The sequence below is a fragment of the Aulonocara stuartgranti genome, assembly GCF_965226115.1.
Source record: "Aulonocara stuartgranti genome assembly, chromosome: 23".
NCBI lineage: Eukaryota > Metazoa > Chordata > Actinopteri > Cichliformes > Cichlidae > Aulonocara > Aulonocara stuartgranti.
The window spans coordinates 20,663,924-20,688,437 of NC_138958.1; the positions used below are offsets into that span (position 1 = coordinate 20,663,924).

The 24,514-nt window shown below is 38.5% G+C and overlaps 1 protein-coding gene across 1 annotated transcript in view; it reads left to right on the forward strand.

Annotated features, from left to right (window-relative positions):
- Positions 1–1,861: 1,861 nt before the first annotated feature.
- Positions 1,862–24,514, forward strand: part of LOC309701247 (NACHT, LRR and PYD domains-containing protein 3-like) — a 42,656-nt gene continuing 20,003 nt past the window's right edge. Inside the window, 12 exon segments of the mRNA XM_082525341.1 lie at positions 1,862–1,935; positions 4,162–4,271; positions 6,247–6,384; positions 6,469–6,570; positions 7,388–7,486; positions 10,808–10,886; positions 11,049–11,274; positions 11,445–13,242; positions 13,605–13,778; positions 16,486–16,647; positions 18,727–18,773; positions 18,910–19,444. Of these exon segments, the coding sequence (XP_082381467.1) occupies positions 6,296–6,384; positions 6,469–6,570; positions 7,388–7,486; positions 10,808–10,886; positions 11,049–11,274; positions 11,445–13,242; positions 13,605–13,778; positions 16,486–16,647; positions 18,727–18,773; positions 18,910–19,444 (3,311 nt within the window). The 5' untranslated portion in view covers positions 1,862–1,935; positions 4,162–4,271; positions 6,247–6,295.

Consider the following 24,514-nt stretch of genomic DNA (forward strand, 5'->3'; position numbering starts at 1 on the left):
GCTCAAAATACATTTTCGACTTTATCTTAAAATGGTTGATAATTATTCTTTTTTCTTAATGTGGCCCTAATACTCCTTAATAGATTTCAGTCATGCAGTAACTGTTACGTTTAACCATAAAAGGCTTGTTAGAAACTCTGAAATTCTGAAAGGCTCAGTTCAACAGGTATGAAATCACCACCTGTGGCCAAATTATTCTCTAGAAAATGGCTAATAGCGGGATCTGTCTATAAAGTTTGTTTCTGTCATAAACATCAGTAATATGGTCATAACTTTATTTTTCTTTTTTAACTGCAAAACAGGAATATTTACCTTTTAAGTGGTTATATTGTCGGGGAACATGTTTTATATAAACAGTGTGTAAAGCCTACTGTACTAAAACCACCAAATGAAGAGCAAACTGTTTGTGCATGTATTTGTTTTGTAGTGAATGTTGTTCTACTTGATTCTTATCTGCTGCTGAGTCTCTTTTATGATGACGGAAATGCAGATGACACAGAGCACATACCATTTTGATCCGCGACAAACTGAAGTGTTCATCTCATCCTTTCTACAACAGTGTTGCGTTAGACTATATTTTATATATTGACACATAGATTAGTTTGATGCTGACAGCACCACTTTAATGTGACTGCATCAGTTTGTTAATTATTAATATGCAAAATGTCATGACCATTGATCAATGTCCATGAGTACCATTCACTTAGAAATTAGCCTTAGAAATTCATCTCATGTAAACAATAACATGGCGCACAGGGTGACGTGAAAAAAGGCACATACCTTTGACGTTGCGTGACGAACTCTGTATTCCTCATCCACACGTAAACAGCATTTCGAATCACCGAAAATGGAGATTTTTTTAAAACTCAGTTTTTGCATTTTATTGAACAAAAATCACAAAGTTCAGATAATTTCATTTTTATTCTACTAATAAGGACATAGACTGGACATCAGTCTTCAGTATCTATCAACATCCTGTGGTGAAAATGCCCTTTCTATTAGTTTTAATTCAAACACAAGTAACAAGTACAACATGTGAACATCAGGAAATAAAGAAGTATATAGAAGTAAATTAAGTCTGGGGTTCAGTCAATGGGGGTTATCCAGCTGTGTGTTGTCGATGATATACAAGCTTGACAGATAAAATATATTCATGAATACAGCTGCAGGGCCAAGAGTGCCAATATGACTTAATTACATACGTCATTTAATGATTAATTTAATGTGTCATTAATAATTTAAATTAGAAATAAATATAGATCAGGCGGGTCAAACATAAGATTTCATAAAATGTTCAGTTTTTGAAAACAAAATGAGCAGCATCTGACTGCATTTCAATGATACTGCAGACTGCAAAGCTAAATGCAGAATTTAGGAAATGGCTAAATTGATACCTGTTGGTGTTTTCAGCCATTTTCCTACTGACAAAACCTCCCTTATGGACATTCATACTACACAAAGTAATTAGCCAATAAACAATTAAATGGCAGAAACGTTTCTATCTTTTCATTTTTACTAAAGAAATTTTATTTTTTTCACAATTACAGCTAAAAAAAGTTGAGAGTCTGGGTAATTTTACACATTTCTTACAATTTAAAAATGAGTTGTGCTGACAGATTTCTTTCTCTATCACAGCAGCTTTTTTCCTCATCATGTAGAAAAACAGATAAATATGTGATTTCTTTACACTGACAGAAAGGAGAGTTTCACTGGTCCAGCATGTTTAAGATCAAAGTGGGCTGTCTGCGGCTCTACTGATGTAAAATGAGTTTGAGCTTGTAGTATAATGCTACTCCTGCTGAGCCCCGCCCACCCACTTCAAGTCCTGCTCCTTTCAGGTTAAAGTGAAACTCAAACTGAAAAGCTAAACAGCTCACCTGTCTATCTGTGTTTAGTGTCAGGTGTGGAGTGGAAATTCTTCGTGCTGAACAAACTGTAAGTTCACTTTGTTTCCTCATTTAATCTTTAGTCTTTAGAAACTTTACTGTTTGTTTCGTCTCTGTAGTGTCTGTACAAAATGTTCAGCTCTACTTTCAGGATAAGCTGATTTCCAACATTTCTATATTTTTTAATGTATTTACCTATTGTGAATGTAAATAGGCTTCAGTGAACAGGCTGTACAAAGAGGTTTTATGTATAATAAAGAAATGTTCTTTTATTGTACCTAAAGTTGAATCAATCCAGTACCTTACAAAACTGTTGTTATATATGTTGTAAATTCTGCTGCCCTCTTGGTCTGGTCACTCTTTAAAATATATATTTTTAATGTCACTGAGACTTTTTACCTGGATAAATGTAATATATAGAAAAGTCACATTTCCCAAAACTGATACTGAAACTTCTACCTTAGGACAGGAATGCTGTTTGTTGCTCAGGTATGATATCATTCATGAGGGATACATTTCACATATTACAGACCAAAAAGCTACTTCTAATAATTTAAATAAAATTACTTTTTGGCACAAAACAAGGAAAAGTTTTTGGGGATAACAACGTAAATTATTATTTAACATAGATTTATCCTCCAAACATATTCAACATGTAGTTTCTGTTTAAAAAAATACTACGACACAAACAGTTGGCTCTCCTCTAACAGAAAGTAATGTTGACTATTTATACACACACTTAGAGGCTAGATTAAATTATACCCAACAACATTTATAGTAAACTTGTATCTTTCTTTTTATTACCCAAACGATTTAAAGATAAATCCATATCAGTCACAAATTTTATTTCATCACAGTAGGAGTTTCTTTGACTCTGTCCCTCCTGCTGAACTTGAAGGAGCTGTCTCATTTCCTCATTCATACAGTTGATGATAAAGATTGTGTCTCAGTGCTTTAAGCTTACTCGTCCACTGAATTTTGTCTTTGAAATCCAAGCATTGACATCCTAGTTAATTGCCTCCTCAAAGACCATCTTCAAGATGAGCACTGTTACCATCAATCTGTCAAAACAAACAATAAAAATCTGCGTCTGATTCCAGTTTGTCGGTCTGGTGAACCACAGGTGCACCAGACTCAAACAAGCTCTCCTCCACACTGCCACTATAAAGCCTAAGGTCCCAGATAGTTCTGTGAATAGTTAGCTAACATAAACCAATGGAAGTATGTTAAGAGCAATCAAGCAGCTTACTTGGTGATGTCACATTCTGTCCTACCACAAGATAAATTGTAAAGTTGTAAAAACTTTAAATTTAAGGTTGAAGGTTCTTTATTTGCTATGTGTGCATAAACCAGCAGTCAAGGCACGTTATAATTCTTGTGCAGAGCAGTCAAAGTAAGGCAGGAAAATAGACAGAAATAAACAAGACAGTATAACACAAATATGAATTCTAAATCATAAATCATAAATTCTACCCCCTTTACAAGTGGGGCGGCAGTATATACATAAGAGTCCAATTATATGGTAAATATTACACAGTTAGGACTTCTGGCAAGTAAAGTGGGGTAGTGTGGGGTTATTATTGCACATTGTTCACTGGCTTTTGTTTGCCGTCAGTCTGACTGTGGCAGGGAAGATGCTATTGAAAAACATTGTTCTGTGAGTGATGATGCTGTCCGCTTTCTGTCTTACATTGTATGTGCAGTTCTAGCGTCTGAGCAGGGAGTGAGCTGGATGGAGTGAGTCCCTGTTCCCTCTGCTCTTTCTGGCAGCGCTGTGTGTGCATTGAGTCCATAGATGGAAGTTTTTTTTAACAGGGATTTCTTTAATTCATCAACATGGAAAAATCTGAATATTTTTAGAACAGGGCTCCATAATGTTCATTATTCTGTATATATAGTGTTTTACATTCTCTTTAAAGCATGACCCTACTTGAATACTGCAAAACAAATGCAAATGTGTTGAGAATATTGTGTGCTCACAGTCAGCTGTTTTACTGGTTGGCGGGTTCATTGAGCCACATTTGTGCATAAAAAAAAAAGTCTCTGCTGTTTGTCACCAGCAATCTAAGACAGATCATATGTATGTAACCATGGCTAAATTTTACTTTTCTGAGTGTGTATCTATGCATGTATGACTGAAATTATGCACAACGTGTGTGTGTGTGTGTGAGCTGTATAAGATATATAGTTGAAAATTGTAATGCTGGAGCTGTGAGGAGAAATAATGTGGCAGAAATAATCAGCTGTAGTTTATCTGTTGGCTCATTTTTTGCAGAGAGACGCTGCAGACACAGAAACAGTCCATCCTGGTCCTCCTGTTACTCACAACTTGTCGAGAGTCCTTCCGGAACACGTCTTCTGACCGAGGCCAGTACTACGCATCAGGTTTGATCTCATTCGGGTAATTTTGTTGTTAACCCTGGGATTTCTGTACTGCAAAGACAGATTACCTCTCACCAGGCTATGTTGCCATGGCAACTTATGCTGCAAACCTGATCTTCTCTGGTGTTGTTTCAGATCAGAGATCAACATTTATCACATCTATATTTTTGAGTCTAATTAATTTGAAAACTTTACTGAGATCAACAACTGCTAGTTACTACTTTTACAGTGCACTTCCTCCCCGAGGTCAAAGGTTAATTCAACCTTTAGTTGTTGTTTTTTTAGCTCTCTGAAAGGATTCTCAGTATGTGTGTAAATAAAGTCACAGCTCTGAAAAAAAAGCTCCCACTTTTTTTTAGTTTGTTTAGCCTCATTCATAGACTCATACAGACTCTGCTAACATACTGTTTTGATGGAATAAACACATTTATTCTTCATTTAGTAGCTTCATTAAAACAGTCCATCATCTACAGACTGTGTTTTCACTTTGTCACAAACTTTGAGCCATTTTATGCCAGAGTTAGAAGGTTTCATGTCTTCACACGTCAGTATGTGAACTGACGCCCCAGTCTGACCAGTCAGACAGCATATTTACAAGTGAGGCAATGAAGGAGTGTCCTATGCACATACACCATTAAATGACAAGAAACCATTTGAACAGACACATAGATCAGTTTGTACGCAAACAGTAAAAAACTGTCTTTAAATAAAGGTTTTTAGTGGAACCCTTTATTTGATTTGTCTTCATTAAAGGGAGGTTTTTCTTTTTCTTCAACTGCACTGTTTTGCTGTGAATATTTACCTTTTTAAAAATCATGAGTGTGAGTGAATGAACAGATTATTGTTCATAATTTTTCTGTATTTGTTTCTGAGCAGCAAAAAAAACTCTGAAATGTCCAAAAGTCAGATTAGTGCAAAGCTTAGTCCTGTTCATGTGTATGCAGGAAAGCTGTGTACTGTGGGATTCATGAGCCTTTAGCAGGAGGAGAGTCAGAAACCATCAGTCAGAACTCGGTCACATCAGATTCATATGTTTAATCCAGATATTGAATTTGTTGGCTTTTGTTTTCCAGAAGAAAAATGTAGTCTCACCATTAAAGTCAAACACAACAGTGAGCTGCTGATTCAGTCCTAAAATAAAATGGTTGGTTATAATGTGCGAGTTTATTCAAGTTATTAACTTATGTATTTTACTCATCAAACACTTAATCCATGTTCATTCTTGTTTAACTATAGATGAAAATTTTGCTAATGTGCAGTGTTTAGATAACATGATCATAGATGTCAGTGTTTATGTGACGTCTGCATGTTATCCATGCTGACATACATTGGAGAGGAATATGGAGGAATGATTATAGAGCAGGGATCAGATGATTAATCCATAGTCTGTGAACAGTTGGACACGTCATTCAGCTTCAAACTTCGAAATTTTATATAAAAAAAATCACAAATTAAAACATATAAACTGATAATTAATTAATAATGTAGATAATAGTTAGTAACATCCATGTTTGGTTGTCTACTTTAATACTAGCAATTACTACTAGATACACTACTAGATAGAGGGGCCTTATTAAAAGAAAATAAGTGAGTGCAAATCAGTACAGTACGCAAGAATAATTAAAGTGAAGTTTTTAACTCTGCTTATCCTCTTTGAGTTATGGATCAGCTGGAATGTTTTAAAATGTTGTTCAGACGTATTGAACTGACTGAATATTAATACAGTGAAGCTTCCAGTCACAGTGAATAAGGATGTGTCAGTGAATGCATTGTGTGTGCTTCATGTCTCCATGTAGTGGAGTGATAGTAGAAGTAGAGCCGCTGATGGCAGCTTCCTTTTTCTCACACTGCTGTCTGACTGCATTCAGCTGACACTGAAATGAAGCAGGAAAGAAGCAGCTGATATTTGGACAGCACACATGATGGAAATGAGGATTTCAGTTGATGTGCACATGAATGATTTGTGTTTCCTCTGCAGGTGAAGGTAGAAAGTATGTGTGAGCTGATGTGGATGTGAATTCAGCAGCATGGATCAGTGTGAGGACAGAGAGGAGGGAGTCCCTCCATCTAAAACCACTCTGTGTGGGGAACATGAGAGCCAGACCAAAGCTCAGAGGTGAGATTACCATGTCTAACTGTCCATGACTCTTCTCCATATCACAGCTCAGCATTCACATCACTGCTCCATCATTATTCACAGGAATCAACCTGACCCTGATCCAAGCTGTGTGTCATTAAAGAGCGACAACTCCAAGGGTTTTATTACTGATTTTAAAGAAAGAAGATGTTCTGCTGTAGAGAGGTAATCTATTTATATATGCTTTGTCAAAATACTTGTCTCCTTCTTGATTCTTTTTTTTTTTTTGTATTTGTCACATGTGCATTTTTCAGATCACCAAACAAATATTATTTTCAGACGAAGATAGCCCGAGTAAATATAAAATGCTGTTTTTAAATAGTTATTTTATTTATTCATGGAGAAAAATATTTATCCAAACCTACTTGCTAAATGAAAAAAAGACTTGCCCCTCAGGAAATCATCTGAGCTCACACAGTGGGGCTAGGTTTCACAGCAAGTTCCCCCAAAACCTTCGCTGATTGTGACCTACACCCGTTTTTACACCTTGGCTCGTGTGATTAGGTAGAGGATCAACAGGGGGTTCATGACTCCCTCGGGGGACACTCCGCTAGGGCTTAAATCTAGAACTCTCCACCATTTGACCCTAGAACTGAAGAAGCTTCTCAGATGAGAGGTGAAATGTCTTCAAGCAACTTAAATAAGTCCAGAAGCTTTTCTTTTCAAGCTCAGCTATGTGCCCTTAAAGAGTGACCACTCAAAAGATTTTAATATTGATTTGAAACAAAGACATCTATCTGACACAGAGTAAATATGTCTCTGTATTAAAATGGGGCTGAAAAATATTTCGGAGGACAAATTGTTGAATACAATAATTTGAATTTTGGATGATTTATTATATCTGCTGTAGTTTGCTCCATCATATTCATCGTGTTTGTAATTTGTTTTCTTCTAGTTTATACAAAACAATTTTAGTTTCACAACTATTTGCAGAATTTAAAACCTAACCCTAAAATCTGCTTTGGTTTTTTTTCTCTGTCAGGATGTATCAGAAACCCGAACACAGCTGTGTGTCCTTAAAAAGTGACATGTCAAAGGATTTTAATCCCTATTTTAAAGAAAGTACTCCTGCTGCAGAAAGGTAATGTGTCACTAAATGTTCCTACTGACTTAGGTTGAACTGTTTTTTCTGAAGAAAATTTCCAACATGTTTAATGTCACAGCTCAGCTCTTTTCCCACACACTTTTATTTTCCCTCCAACAGTCTTGGAGTAATCCATCCAATGTGGGGTAGTGTCAGACCAATAGCGGTGGTTTTGTTTGTTAACTTCACCATTCACATAAAAGTTTGCCTCATCACTGAACAAAATCTTCTGTGTGAACTGAAGGTTCTGTTCCAATTTTTGTTTTGCCCATTCTGCAAATTCTGTGCGGCGATCTGGGTCATCCTCGTTGAGATGCTGCAGTAGCTGGAGTTTGTAAGGGTGCCATTTGTGAGTAGCTAATATCCACCGAAGGGATGTTCGACTAATGCCACTCTCCAGTGACATGCGGCGAGTGCTACGCTGTGGGCTCTTGCTGAATGAAGCTAGGACAGCCACTGATGTTTCTTCATTAGTGACAGTTTTCCTGCGTCCACATTTTGGCAAATCCAACACTGAACCAGTTTCACAAAACTTAGCAAGCAGTTTGCTAACTGTAGCATGGGAGATGGGTGGTCTGGTAGGGTGTCTTGCATTGAAATCTGCTGCAATGACCCGGTTACTGCATTCACCAGATATCAACACAATTTCGATCCGCTCCTCATGTGTTAACCTCTTCGACATGTCAATGGCTGTGAACGAAGAGAAACTTGTAAATAACTCATGAAAGAATAAAGTTACATTGAAACCAAGCACACCATTGTTTTTCTTGTGACATTACCAATAAGTTTGATGTGTCACATGGCCCTCTTCCTATTGAAAAAACAAAAGTTGTATCAAAGATGGCCGACTTCTAAATGGTCACCATGGTCAGGGCTGGACTGGGACAAAAAATCGGCCCGGGCATTTTGACTAGAGACCGGCCCACCAGGATAAAGATTGAAAATGTGACGTCATTCAGGGGTAAAACCGCAAAGGATTCTGGTGGGATAAAAAGAAACCCAAAAAATGCCAAGAAACTGTTGTATTATTAACTGCAATAGCTGGTCGCATGACAGCCACGGGAAGCCGACGGGTAAAGAGATCGTTTTTTTTTTTTTATCGGATTACGTCGTTGAAGAGAAATTTTTAAGCCATGTTTCCGAAGTAAGAGCCGACGGATGGTCTGGATATACCAAATATAACGTCTCAGAACACTCCAGCTCACATGTTAGTCTGCTCCAAGCATTCCCACAAAGGTCAGAGTTTTGTAGTTAATACGTCATTTTTCTTAACATAATTGGTGATATAGGTTACAAGCAAGTCTGGCGCTGAGCAGAAATTGTCGCGCTATGCTCCTTTATTTATTGTGCATAAATAGTGAATTGTCCTGACACAATATTGCGTTTCGCTTCTGTTATTACCATGGTACATTGACAAAAACATATACTTTTATTCACAGGGTAAAACAGTTGTTTTGTATCACTAATTGTCCATTGCGATTACAACATACAATATTATTGTCACTGCTACATTTCTGTAATGCTACCAGAAATTATTTCCACTACTAATTAATTACCGTTGAGCTCAAAGGTTATATTAATAAACGGTTAACGAATGTGTATTTATGATGACGATTTGTGAGACTGGTAAACTTACCTTTGTTCGTACGATGGTCTTTCGTTCTACACGGTGCATTTCAAGGTCCTGCACACATCCGTCGGTAAACTGTACCTGGGCTTGTTGCAGTGACCTGAAGTTACTAAACTTCACGAGTGTATGCACTCACTCCAAGAACCGTATAATTATAAATCTGAGCGTGGTGAAAGTTGGGCAGCACGCTAACGTCTTTTGTCCACTCTGTGTGCTCCTAAGGGTCTGACCCTTTCACTCCTTTGATTTTTTCCTCGTATTTTTCTTTGTCTTTTCGTCGAGTCTGTCTTTGTACGGACCGGCATTGTTCTCCTTTTGTTTTGTACATTCCTTTTTTGTGCAGCAAAGAAAAAACAAGAAGGTGTTGGAACCGGAGAATGAACGTTTTGCGGTGCTGCAAATGCTTGCATTTGATGCGGTACTTGGATTGTTTTGCCACGAGTTCCCGGCATGCAATGCGCGAAAATCACGTGATTGCTAAACAAGGGGGAGGGTGCATCCGGCCTCCTCGGCTGTAATTGGTCCAGCCCAGAGTCGATCATGACCAATTGGCCAATCCAACACCTTTCATTATATATACCCTTCCTAAAAAAAAAAAAAAAAAAATCCATCGGCCCAAAAAAAACAAAAAATCGCCAGCGGCCCACCGGGCAAATGCCCGGTACGCCCGATGGCCAGTCCAGCTATGACCATGGTCACCACCCATCTTGAGGAGTTTGCCCCCTCACATATACTAATGTGCCACAAACAGGACTTTAATATCACCAACCATTCCCATGTTATTACGGTGTATCCATATCAATGGCCCACCCTGTAGTTTGAAGTCCACACATTAGAAATGCATTCAAAAAGAGAAAATGGAGCAGTTCTGGTCTGTTGTTTTGTTTTGTTTTTTTGTTTTTTTTGTGAGTTACGTTCACTGGAAGAACATGATGCTGGAGCGGGAATTATTATGTAGGTGTTTTTACCTGTGTACTTGATTTCTGTTGACCTTTATAAACATGTTTTTATGTACATTTATATCATATGTTATGCTACTAATATATGAACACTTGTTGATGCGCTGATTTGATTCTTCAAGATAATAATTGGTACTAATGGGTAGTTTTGAAATTGTATTTTTTAAATAGTTTTTATTTTATGACAGGTTCACAGGGTGATTGTTATGAGTTATGGCGCTTTTTCATGTTGCAAATTGTTTGAAGTTAAATCAATTTCTAATTAGTGGAAATTTGGTTCACTTTGGAAGGGTAACCCATTTTAAGTGCTAAAATGTCAAATAGATTAACTATTTCTTCCTTTAAGACAAGCATAACAGCCATTATTTTTGACTCTGAGTTGACCTCATCCACAAACACCTGTCAAAAAGGACAATGATGAAGATGGATGATAAGATCTGGGAATAATGTTCACAAAGTTCTTTATCTCGTGAGATGGACTTCACAAAAGAGTGGGGTATTGTTTTGGCTTTAAAATTTAAAAATGTAATGTAAAAATAAAAATAAACAAAATCCAAAAATAAAACTCATATTTCTCATCTGATCTGATCTTCTCAAATGTCAGAGACAAGGATCTCCATTTTACGAAACACCAAGAGAAACATCAAAACATCTGTTGTGTCCTTTAGCTTGTATTTATCTCTGTGTGGAAAGTCATAATGTGAACTACTTCTTCATGATTCTTCATAGAGTGGACCATGAGAGTTCAAAGGTTCCCAGTGGTCAACCTGCCAAGCAGCATCAAGCACATTTGGACTCTGTATTTATGGTCTGTACATGTAGAACAACTGCTCTTACATCTGTTCTGTTCACTGTGATCTCCATACTGTTCTTTATAGACCACTGAATTGTTAATGTATCCATGATGGATCTGAGGTTTTGTTCAATGATTTCAGTTTGGATGGATTATTCATATCGTCTTCTGTTCCAGCTGCTGGAGGACAACATCATGACTTTTGTGAAGAATGAGCTGAAGAAGATCCAGAAGACTCTAAGTTCAGGTTACCCAGAATGCTTAGGGAGCCAGAAAGAGGATGAGGTCTTAGAGGATGAAGATAAAGAGGGAACCAGGAACAGCAGACAAGCATTTGTGAAAATAACGCTGCACTTCCTGAGGAAACTGAAGCAGAAGGAAATGGCTGAATTTCTGGAGAGCAGTAAGAGGATGTCTTTAAAGATTTAAGCTGCTGCATAAATGGGAAATTGAATGATATATGAAAAGATGCACCAACATAGATTCAAAAACCTATTTTGGGGGGACAAAAGATGTAGGGGTATTTACTGAATAATAATTCCATCATTAAATGTATTTATTGTGTGTTTTCAGGAATATTTGCTCCAGATCTTCAACACGAACTCAAATCTTCGATGAAGGAGAAGTTCAAGTGTGTGTTTGAGGGGGTTGCTAAAGCAGGAAACCCAATCAATCTGAATCAGATCTACACAGAGCTCTACATCACAGAGGGAGGGACTGCAGAGGTAAATGATGAACATGAGGTCAGACAGATTGAAATAGCATCCAGGAAACCAGACAGACCAGAAACAAGAATCAAACAAGAAGACATCTTTAAAGCCTCACCTGGAAGACATGAACCAATCAGAAGAGTACTGACAAAAGGAGTGGCTGGCATTGGGAAAACAGTCTTAACACAGAAGTTCACTCTGGACTGGGCTGAAGACAAAGCCAACCAGGACATCCAGTTCATATTTCCATTCACTTTCAGAGAGCTGAATGTACTGAAAGAGAAAAAGTTCAGCTTGGTGGAACTTGTTCATCACTTCTTTGCTGAAACCAAAGAAGCAGGAATCTGCAGCTTTGAAGACGTCCGGGTTATTTTTATCCTTGATGGTCTGGATGAGTGTCGACTTCCTCTGGACTTCCACAAATCTGAAATCCTAACTGACCCTACACTATCCAACTCAGTGGACGTGCTATTGATAAACCTCATCAGGGGGAATCTTCTTCCCTCTGCTCGCCTCTGGATAACCACACGACCTGCAGCAGCCCATCAGATCCCTCACTGTTGTTTTGACATGGTGACAGAGATCAGGGGGTTCAATGACTCACAGAAAGAGGAATACTTCAGGAAGAGATCTGGAAGATCAGGAAGAGATGAACAGCAGGCCAGCAAGATATTCTCCCACATCAAGTCATCGCGAAGCCTCTACATCATGTGCCACATCCCAGTCTTTTGCTGGATCACTGCTACAGTTCTGGAAGATGTGCTGAAAACCAAAGAGAAAGGACCCCTGCCCAAGAACCTGACTGAGATGTACATCCACTTCCTGGTGGTTCAGGCCAAAGTGAAAAAAGTCAAGTATGATGGAGGATCTGAGACAGATCCACACTGGAGCCCAGAGAGCAGGAAGATGATTGAGTCTCTGGGGAAACTGGCTTTTGATCAGCTGCAGAAAGGAAACCTAATCTTCTATGAATCAGACCTGACAGAATGTGGCATCGATATCACAGCAGCCTCAGTGTACTCAGGAGTGTTCACACAGATCTTTAGAGAGGAGAGAAGACTGTACCAGGAGAAGGTGTTCTGCTTTGTTCATCTAAGTGTTCAAGAGTTTCTGGCTGCTCTTCATGTCCATCTGACCTTCATCAACTCTGGAGTCAATCTGCTGGAAGAGCAACAAAAAACATCCCATCAATCTGAAACAGATAAACATTTCTACGAGACTGCTGTGGACAAAGCCTTACAGAGTCCAAATGGACACTTGGACTTGTTCCTTCGTTTCTTCCTGGGTCTTTTACTTGAGACCAATCAGACTCTCCTACAAGGCTTGCTTACACAGAGAGGAGGAAGCTCACAGATCAATAAGGAAACAGTTCAGTACATCAAGAAGATGATCAGTGAGAATCTGTCTGCAGAGAATAACATTAACCTTTTCCACTGTCTCAATGAACTGAATGATCATTCCCTTGAAGAGGAGATCCAAAAGTCCCTGAGATCAGGACATCTCTCTGCAGAAAAACTGTCTCTTGCTCACTGGTCAGCTCTGGTCTTCATTGTATTGTCATCAGAAAAAGATCTGGATGTGTTTGACCTGAAGAAATACTCTGCTTCAGAGGAGGCTCTTCTGAGGTTGCAGCCAGTGGTCAAAGCTTCCAGCAAAGCTCTGTAAGTAAATATGGGCCTATTTCTGTCTGTTCAAAATGTTTTTCTACTTAAAGTGAGTACTACACAAATATGACTAACTCTACCAGCTTCTCACTGGTTTAGATTTAATTATATACCACAAAATAAACAAACAAACAACCTTTATTTGTCACATACACAGTTATACAGAGTACAACATGTAGTGAAATACAGCTACATAGGTATAGCTGTGTTTCATTGGGCAAATTTGAAGCGTTTTATATCTGACAAATTTCCGACCAATTGATTTTAGTTAACCATGAACTGTAGTGCATACTTTGTTTTTGTTTTCTAGGTTCAACATTAAGTGATTTCATTTGATCACAAATATCATTGTTTTTCAGACTGAGTGGCTGTAACCTCTCACAGAGAAGCTGTGAAGCTCTGTCCTCACTTCTCAGATCCTCATCCTTTAGTCTGAGAGAGCTCGACCTGAGTAACAACAACCTGAGGGATTCAGGAGTGAAGCTTTTGTCTGTTGGCTTCAAGAGTGCACACTGTAAACTGGAAACTATCAGGTTAGATTTCAGACTTTTCCACTGATTACCACTGAAAATAAGCCACTAAAACCTGTATAGAATTCTCAAGTCACTTTTGAATCAAATTTGGTTGGATTGTTAGACTCTGAGTTACTGTCTTAAAGTTTTTTTTTTATATTCAAATTCTTTTATTTTTGAACTGATAAAAATTACTGATATGCATGATACTGGTTTTTTTGATTGATTGAATCTTTTTTTTGAACATGTTGAAAAAGTATAAAAAACATACACCAGTTGCTAGGCTATTTTAAATCCAGAGAATTACATGTCCGGATGTCTTTCTATTTTTACTCTTTTTCACTCTTTGCAATGAAGAGTCTGGAATTTTATAATATATATTTTTAACGGTTGGTTTCGCAAAATGAGAGTTTTGGGAAAATAAGGTCACAGCAATTAAATTAAGTAAAATCAGCCTATCACAATAAAAATAAATACAATGATTTGACTTTTCTTCAATGCCATGTGTCCCCACAATTTACAGGAGCTACCTAAACTTTACTTTCACACAGGTAGATTGTCTTCTTAATAGTACTGAAACCTCACAGATGGGTAACACAGGAGGATTAAACTGAGTTAAATACTGAGCGGAACCCATATTGTTACAACTCTAATGCTAACGCTGATTTGTTCCCTATAATTGCAGAGAGATCATATTTCTTCCATATTGGCTTTTTATCCTCAGCTTCCTTTTATATCCAGAGAAACAACCTCTTCTCATTTACCACAGCAAAAAAAAAAGGCATCCAACACATCACCAATGTTCTAAGTAAATACATTTCTATTTGTTGCCGTTGACATGAAATTATGACCAGATGTCAGTAACAACTCATCCAATCCACATTCAATGAAATCATCCATAAAGGGCCATGAATTATGTGTGAAAATCAGAAATAGCATAGGGAAAAAGTATTGAACACACAAAGCAATGGAGGTGTAAAGAGACTTGGAGCATCATGGTAATTAGAAAGCAATTTTGCCACTCAGTGCAAATTAACATGACTTGTCTTAGTCCCAAATGATGGCTTATAAAAATGTATCTCATTACCAAGGCATCACACAAGAAATATCTAATTTTGTGTATCACTGATGATCTCTCTCAAGACCTTCACAACGTTATTGCTACAAAGCATACAGATGGTATAGGCTACAGAAGAATTTCTAAACTACTGAAGGTTCCAGTGAGCAGTGTTGGAGCTTTAATCCAGAAGTAAAAAGAGCATCATTTCAACATAAACTGACAATGACTAGGTGCTCACCACAAAATTTCAGACAGAAGAGTGAAAGGAATTATCAGAAGAGTTATCCAAGATCCAACAACCACTTCTGAAGAGCTACAGAAAGACCTGGAAACAGCAGGTATAATTGTTTCAAAGAAAACTATGAGTAATGCACTCAACGACCATGGCCTGTATGCACACTGACCACTCAAGACTCCATTGCTGAAGAAACAGCATGATTCAAAGTTTGATGAAAAATATTTAGATAAGCCTTTGAAATACTACAAGAATATAGTCTGTTCAGATTGGATCAAAATTAAAATGCCATGTTTGGATGCCATAATCTACACCATGTTTGGAGATCAAAGGGAACTACACATCACACCAAAAACACCAACAGTGACCTTCGGATATGGGAACATCACAGTGTATCACTATTTTTCAGCACAGGGCACTTGCACCCTTAATATAATCGAAGGAAGGAGGTTTGGAAAAATGCAACAAGACATTCTTGATAAAAAATCAGCTGCCGTCTGTCAGAATGATGAAGATGAAATGAGGGTGGATGTTTCAGCAAGACAATGATCCCAAACAGCCAAGGAAACTTTCAATTGGTTTCAAAGAAAGTAAAGTTGCTATAATGTCCCAGCCAACAACCTACCCCGAATCCAACTGCAAACTTATGGCAAGAACCAAAGCTTAGAGTTTGTGGAATGGAGCCTTCAGGATTTGAAGCCTATTTTTGATGAAGAATGGGCCAAAATCACACCTGTGATTAATTTCTGGCGAAAATGTCGCCACCAACAAAGGCTTTTAGACAGAAGATCAAATAAATTATAGTAAGTGTGTTCAACACTAGAAACATTTTCCCTGTTTCACTTCTAATTATTACACAAAACTTAATTTAAGGACATCTATGTTTTGATTTCTTTGCACGTGTGGATTGGATGGGTTGTTACGCATATCTGGTGAGAATTTCATGCCAATAGCACCTTTAGAAATATATTTACTAAGAAAATACATTATGTGTTCAATAATTATTTCACCCTCTGCATGTAGTCTTGAATAATCAATCAACATTGTAGCTTAATGACCACATTGTATCATTCAAATGGAGCACTTGACACTAAGACTGCAGACTTATGGCTTATAGAGTTTGTGTAACTAGTGTCGCAGTCTCTCTTCTATGGAACCAGCTCCAAATTTGGATTCAGAAAAAAAGACATCCTTTATACTTATAGCTTATAGTTAGGACTGGATCAGGTGACTCTGAACCACATTTTAGTCATGCTGGACTAACTCCTTACACAATTTAATAACTTGAGACAGCTGTTGTTGTCTGTCGCATGTGGTCACTATAAATAAAGATACATTGATTTAATGGGTGGACATGAATATGGATATAATTAAAAAAACAAACTTTTAAAATAAAGTGTTCACCGATGGATTGTTATCTTGTGTGTTTGCAGTCTTTCAGGCTGTCTGATCACAGAGGAAGGCTGTGCTTCTATAGCTTTAGCCCTGAGCTCCAACCCCTCAAATCTGAGAGAGCTGGACCTGAGCTACAATCATCCTGGAGACTCTGGAATAAAGTGTCTTAAGGATCTACACTTGAGACCGGACACTCTCAGGTATGGAAAGAATACCTGATAGAGGAGAAAGAGCTGGAAACATTTTCTGTCCTTCTTTGTTTCATGGAAATGTGACATGAGCAATAACACATTGAGAAAAATCTTTCCTTATTTTACAACATAAACACGAGTCTAATTGAACAATAACAAGAGATATTTAGGTAGATGGTCACCATTTATTCAACATTTGAATAGATCTCTGTATGTTTACTTATTTTCTCATTTTTTAGGGCATGTTTATCCTAGCTTAACAGAAAGACTGTAAACAGGAAAAACTTTCAGCCTGGCTTGATCAACAATAAATTATTAGTAAATCTTTATAATCCAAACTGTGGAAGTACCTAGCAACCACAGGAAAATGTTCACTGTACATTTTAAAGCATGCAAGCTCTCAAAATTTTAAAAAAAAGTTTTTATTCATAGCACTTTTAATAAACAAGAGTCAGTGTTTTCCTAAATTAGTGCACAACATAGAATAATGGTATTTAAAGCAACACAAAAATTAATTAAATAAACTCCGGAACTGAAGAAAATTGGAATTTTAAGTACTCAAAGTCCTCTATACAACATGCCACGTTCACCCTAGCATTGTCTTCTGTCTGTTAAGTGCTTATTGACTACACAAAATATTTTTTTGTGTTTACACTCAGTCTTTCAAATAAATGCAACTGAAACACAGCAGAAAATAAATCAAATCAAAGACTCAGCGTTCCTGTTGCTCTATTTTCACCTGTATAGCAAGCGGATGTTTGCCCTGGTGGATTCAGTGGAAGAATCCGCGAGTTTGTCTGTGAATCTACCATTCCCTGGTAGCATACACGGTGCTTGCTCGGAAGTTTGGGGGGGGGGGGGGGGGTTTCCGCTGTAAAAAGACGTTTTCTTCCCACTCCCACAGTGAACAACGGACGCTAATGCTTTTGTCACTTTTTACGGAATCAAACTCAAAGTAAGGTCAGTACTTCCACTCTTTAAACACTGCACGCTCATACTCTCTCCCGCACTTGATATATTATCCATTGTTGATCTGCAACACAGCTGTTGCCACGAACATCACACTCGCTTACGTCATTGTCATGAGACACTCTCGCAAAAAATTCACGGTTTTAGTAACGCAGTAACGCAGCGTGCTCACGGGAAAGTTACAGTTATCTAATTACCATTTTTGCAATAGTAATCCCTTACTTTACTCGTTACTTGAAAAAAGTATTCGGATTACAGTAACGCGTTACCGCCCATCTCTGATGGTCAGTATTTATCAAAAGTGGTCCAGGGAACAGTGGTGGACCAGGGACAGGGTCATAGAATAGAATAGAATAGAATAGAATAGAATAGAATAGAATAGAATAGAATAGAATAATCCTTTAATTGTCCCACAAGGGGACAATGAGCGACCAAGGTTCACTGATGCACATGTGGAGCAAAGGTTCTAACCTGTGGTCCCATTCAACGGACAAGCCACTGTAGCTTGAACTGCAAAAAACCTAAAATCTGGTATATAGAACCATTAATGGTTAGATATGGTTCTTATTTGTCAGAATACACAGTGCATCACAACTTTTGCTGTTTTGGGAAGGGGGACCAACACAATTAGGCAGCAGGTCTTAATGTCCTGTCTGATTGGTATATATCAGGTGTTATGGTAGGAGAAACGAAGACCTGATTTCAAAATTGAAAGGACCTTCTGGTGATTTCCACATCCATCCACTCCCTTCCGCTTATCCTTTACAGGGCCAGCTTTGTCCTGCCCAGTCCCCGAGACCCATAGACCCATTATTTACCTTTTTCTATTTTTACATTTCTAATATTTCTTTAATTCACTTTTCACTCTGAAAAGCACAAGGGACTCCCTGTCCCTTATGCTGCTGTAACAAGTAATCTTTCGCCAGTGTGGGATTAAATAAATTCTCTGTCTATGTGTATGTTTGTCCAGGATCAGTTGAAATCATCAGAAATGGATTGAAGTGTATGTGCCCAAATATTCCTTTATCAGTGTCTAACAGTATGTGTAAGAGAGCGATGTAATGTCCATGTGTGCATGCTGAAAGAGACTGTGCTGGTCTGACCCTCTCCTCCTTTCAGGGTGGAGCCTGCTGGAGAACAATGGTTGACACCAGGTCTGAGGAAGTGTAAGTGTGTTTTTAATGTGATTCATGAAAAGAAAGCAGTGCACATTCAACCATCTTCAAACTGTCACATCACTCATTCACATCTCAGATGATGGATCAATAACTGCAGCTGGATTGTGTTTGTTCTCTCCATCAGATTCCTGTGAACTCACAATTGACACAGACACACTAAACACAAACCTCAAGCTGTCTGGCAACAACAGGAAGGTGACACGTGTGGAGGAGGTTCAGTCATATCCTGATCATCCAGACAGATTTGATTACCAGTATCCTCAGCTGTTATGTAAAAATGGCCTTACTGGTCGCTGTTACTGGGAGGTCGAGTGGAAATTAGAGGTTCAAATATCACTGAGTTACAGAAGAATCAAAAGGAAAGGAGACGGTAAAGACTGTGTGTTTGGAAGGAATGATCAGTCTTGGAGCCTGTTCTGCTCTGAAGTTAAGGGTTACTCTGTCGTTCACGGTAACAGAGAAACATATCTGTACCCCCGCTCCTCCTCCTCCTCTGTCTCTAACAGAGTAGCAGTGTATGTGGATTATCCTGCTTGCACTCTGTCCTTCTACAAAGTCTCCTCTGACACTCTGATCCACCTCCACACCTTCAACACCACATTCACTGAACCTCTGTATCCTGCATTTACAGTCTGGTTTCCTGGTTCTTCAGTGTGTCTGTGCTGAGTTGAGTGTGAAGAGTGCCCTCCTGTTAGAGAAACACTCTGACTGTTGAACAGATAGTTCAGTCTGTGTATGTTTGTCTCTTTCACTCAGAAACACATTTTCAGATTCATGGACTCAATCAGTTGTTGTTTTAAACTGTTCTAAATGATTCCTTGCAATCGTCTTCCTCTTCAGTGCTTGAAAGATGGAAGCTACGATTATTCCAGGATCCACATGTTGTTTTCTGTTTTTTAAAGTTCATGGTGAATATTTGTGTGGTGTTTTTCTCTGAAGCTAAATTCATCTGAGACACTTCAGTTCATGTCAGGGGCACTTAGATGACAACAGATGAATTTACAAACTGTTCAGAGACATTTACACATTATTGTCCATTAGATACACGTTTGGGTAGCAGCCACGATTCACTGTGAATTTTACTTTTGCTGTTAGAATATGGAAATGATGGCTGGACATTAGCTTGCCTATAGTTGCTTAGATGATCCATTAGAAAACAGTTATAAGTGTAGTTCCCAACACTGTACAATGCCGAATCATTATTTTCTACTTTATTCTAAACTAAAACTGAGTCTGACTAGCCAGCATATTACATTGAGACTCTCCAGTCTGATCAGCAGAGAAAAGAGATATCTTGTACATGGTCAAAATATAAATTTTTGTTTTCATGTTTAGGGCAGCACGGTGGCACGGTGGTTAGCACTGTTGCCGCACAGCAAGAAGGTCCTGAGTTCAATTCCAACATCAGGCCGGGGTCTTTCTGTGTGGAGTTTGCATGTTCTCCCCGTGTTTGCGTGGGTTCCCTCCGGGTACTCCGGCTTCCTCCCACCGTCCAAAGACATGCAGCTTGAGGGGATAGGTTAATTGGAAAATCCAAATTGCCACTAGGTGTGAATGTGAGTATGAATGGTTGTCTGTCCTTGTGTGTTAGCCCTGCGACAGACTGGTGACCTGTCCAGGGTGTACCCCGCCTCTCGCCCTATGACAGCTGGGATAGGCTCCAGCACCCCCCGCGACCCTGAAAAGGATAAGCGGAAGCGAATGGATGGATGGATGGATGGTTTTCATGTTTAAAATATGATGGATTTTCAGGGAGTTTTTAGTCTTTAAAACTGCCATCTCTAACTGTGAAAGAGTGTGACTTTAAGTTGATGATTTGTCCCTCTGCAGGTAAAAAATAAACTACATTCTGATATTCATGACTGACTCTCATTAAATATGTCACAGTTTTGGGTCATTTTGACCCAGCATTTTCTGTTTCTTATGTTTTGGTGTTTTTCTGTATTATGATTTATGTCTGATTCTTTAGCTATCCTGTTTTGACGAGTATTATAAATCGATGTTTCAGTTTGGTTCTGGTCATGAGTTTAGTTTGATGTTAATTCTTCTCTGTCGTCCCTGGGTTCCATGTGTTCTATTCTTTCAGTCTGCCTCACTGTGTCAAGTCTGCGTCTTTGTGATTTGTTTCGTGTTTTCTGTTTTATTTTGATAGTCCCAGTATAATGTCAGTCCTATATAAAAATCTAAAAAAAATATAAGAAAGAGGGATAAAGAGAAACAAATGCTCCACTCAGTGTCATGGTGTGTAAATGGTCTGTATTTGTATAGCGCTTTACTAGTGCCTAAGGACTCCAAAGCACTTTACACATCCACCCATTCACACACTGGTGATGGCAAGCTACATTATAGCCACAGCCACCCTGGGGAGCACTGACAGAGGTGAGGCTGCCAGACACTGGCGCCACCGGGCCCTCTGACCACCACCAGTAGGCAACGGATGAAGTGTCTTGCCCAATGGCACAACGACCGAGACTGTCCAAGCCAGGGCTCGAACCGGCAACCTTACAATTACAAGGCGAACTCCCAACTCTTGAGCCACGATCGTCCCGGAGGATTTATATCAGGGCAAGAAGCAATCAGCCAAGTAAAGAGAAAAGACAGTCCATCATTACTTTAAGAACTAAAGGTGAATTAGTCTGGAAAATTGCAAAAACTTTGAATATGTCCCCAACAGCAGTCACAAGAACCATCAGGCAGCACCACAAAACTGGCTCTAATGAGCACCGCCCCTGGAAAGGAAGATTAAATTTAACAGATAGTTCAGTCTGTTGGTATCACAATCTGACCAAATGTCACAGTGAGACTCTCCTGTTTCAGCAGAAGAGCAAATCTCCCTCTACTCTGAGTTCAGAATATGATGAACGTTCACTGAAGCTCCAATGAAACCAGCATTTCCTTTAACTCTTGACAGTTAAAATCATCATTTGATACTCACTGCTGGTAAAAATGTGAACTACATTCTCATATTCATGTCAGGTTCTCATTAAATATGTAGAACATTCCTTTATTTACTCTCTGTGATATAGAACTGGTTACATGTATAACCCTGATGTTAACCTTGGACTTATGTTGCGTAAATATAACCTACATTCCTGTAAGTAGGAGAGCTGAACCGGTTTTCCATGTTTTCATCTTGTTCATAAGTAAACATTTCTTGTGTTAATTAAAAATATTTGTGACATTAATTCAATTAAATTTATTTATACATCATACCTGTTTTACTATTGTGTTTTATAATTGTACTGATAACTGTTTTCAACCACACAATATAGATTTATATTCATACTAGTGCTGTCAGCGTTAACGCGGACCCGCGCACACATATACGTGCGCACTCACACATGCACGTGTGCACACACATTGCATTGGGACAGCCTTGTGAAATAAGGAGAAAAGGTGCTGCCGTAAAGGCCGGTGTAGAAGCGCAAGAAAATTTATGCGGCAGATAAGAGGCGGCTGGCTTGACTGCAGCTCACAAATGATGGCTCACTTGACCACGGTGATACAGATTCTTTATATCGGATCGGTCCATCCCTACTTATAGTTTAAGCAGAACTGGACATAATTTGAGATAAAAGTAAAATTCATTTGACTGATTATAGACAGTGACAAACAGCCTACAAACAGAGTAATCAGTAACAGGGCAGAGTCTGATTACAGGGACATTAAAGTGTCTCTGCTGTTTGATCAGCAGAGACACTGCTGATCAAACAGCAACATACTTGTGTAGACTCTCTCTCTACACAAGTATGTTTGACTTTAACTGTCACACAGACTCTAACATCTGATTGGCTATTGTGCACAGAAAGTTAAGGCAGGTAAATCCTATATGATCGATTCCTATGAACAGATGATGGGCAGGCTGTTTTCTTGTTTTTGTCTCAGTGTTGATGGTATACTTGCACATAAACCACTACATTAGACACTGATGTGTCACTCCATATCCTACCACCCACTGGTCAGCCAGTTGTCCACCTAAGTGGACATATAAAAAACTATTTGAAAAGTACAAGTTTAAAAAAAATTAAGTTCAAAAATCTTTTTTTCATGCCTAAAGATGAAGAAAAATACTTCAGAAAAAAAAATCTAGAGTTTGTCATAATTCATGCATGAAAGGGTTAATGTAGCCCTAATACTCCTTCGTAGAGTTCAGTCATGCAGTAACTGTGAAGTTTAACCCTAATTGGCTTGTTAGAAACTATGAAACACATTGTACAGACTTCTGGATTAGAAGATATATACAAACATCTATCAGCACCTCCAGATTTATATCATAGTTTATAAAGGACTTGTATGTAACTGATATGTTAAGTCTGTTGATTTGATTTCAGTAATAGCCTGATTATTTCAGTATAGTGGTGTATAGTTTGTACCAGTTTGTGCTTGCATCCTTACCTGTAACTACTGCAAAAGTCCTGCAAAAGTCCAATAGTGTTTCTCTGAAGCTGAGGTCAGCTGGGAAGATTCAGTTGTAGTTAGTTTGCTGGAGAAGAGACAAACTATGCTATTAGAGAGGAATTGCTGAGCTAGAATCTACAAACTGTTCAGGCACATTCACACCAGTGTTAATTTTGACTGCAAATGTTAAACTAAAACTTGGTTTTAGTCATAATTCAAAATTAAAATCAAAATTTCTTTCTATAGCACATAATAATACAACAAAGTTGACCAAAGTGCTTCACAGTTGGTCAGAGCAATAGCATAAGACAGTTAAAAGGAGGGCAGGAAACAATGATATGACAATTGTTTGAAACAAAACACTCGCCACGAAATAACATACTAGTTTGTCTAAAATAAGTTTTAAGATGCACTTTAAAAGACTGGACGAACTCAGAGGAATGAATATAAGGAGGAAGGTTGTTCCAGAGTCTGGGAGCTACGACAGCAAAGGCCCGATCACCTCTGGATTTCAGATGAGACCTCGGTTGCATCAGGAGCATTAGATTGGAAGATCTAAGTGCCTTTTTAGGAATATACAACTGAAGGAGCTCACATAGATACCTGGGAGCCAGATTATTGAAAATTTTAAAGGTAAGCAAAAGAATTTTGAAATTGATATGATAATCAACAGGGAGCCAATGTAAGCTGGCTAAAACTGGTGTGACGTGGGAATAATTTCTAGTACAGGTTAAGAGACGTGCAGCTACGTTTTGAACTAACTGGAGCCGGTGAATAGAGGAAGATTGGAGGCCCGAGTAGAGGGAATTACAGTAGTCTAATTTGGAAGTGATAAGAGCGTGAATGAGTTTTTCAAGGTCCTTCAAAGGGAGGTATGGCTTTGCTTTAGATATCTGACGCTGCTGGTAGAAACTGTTCCACAGAGGAGATCTGCTTTTCGAGTTTAAAAGAGCTGTCCAGGAACAGCTTTGGTTTAGATCTCTAGATTCATGTCCAAATTCCTTTGGAAAAATAAACCCCCACGTATAAGCTTAAAAACACTACAAAAGACCAAGGATAAAGGAGGACTAGAACTGCCTAACTTTCAGCAGTACTTCTTAGCCAACAGGCTTCAGTTTAGCTCAGGATGGCTAAAACATACCCTCTTAGATGAACCTTGGCTAGATGTAGAACAAGCACTTTGCAATAATCTAGAGATCTCAGACCTACCATTTATCAGCTCAAACATCCAACGACATGAATGCTTTAAAAGCATCAACATCAGCTCTTCTCTGACAGCATGGTGGGAGTTTCTAAAATTGACGCCGTCTTCATTAATCCCATGCAAACGT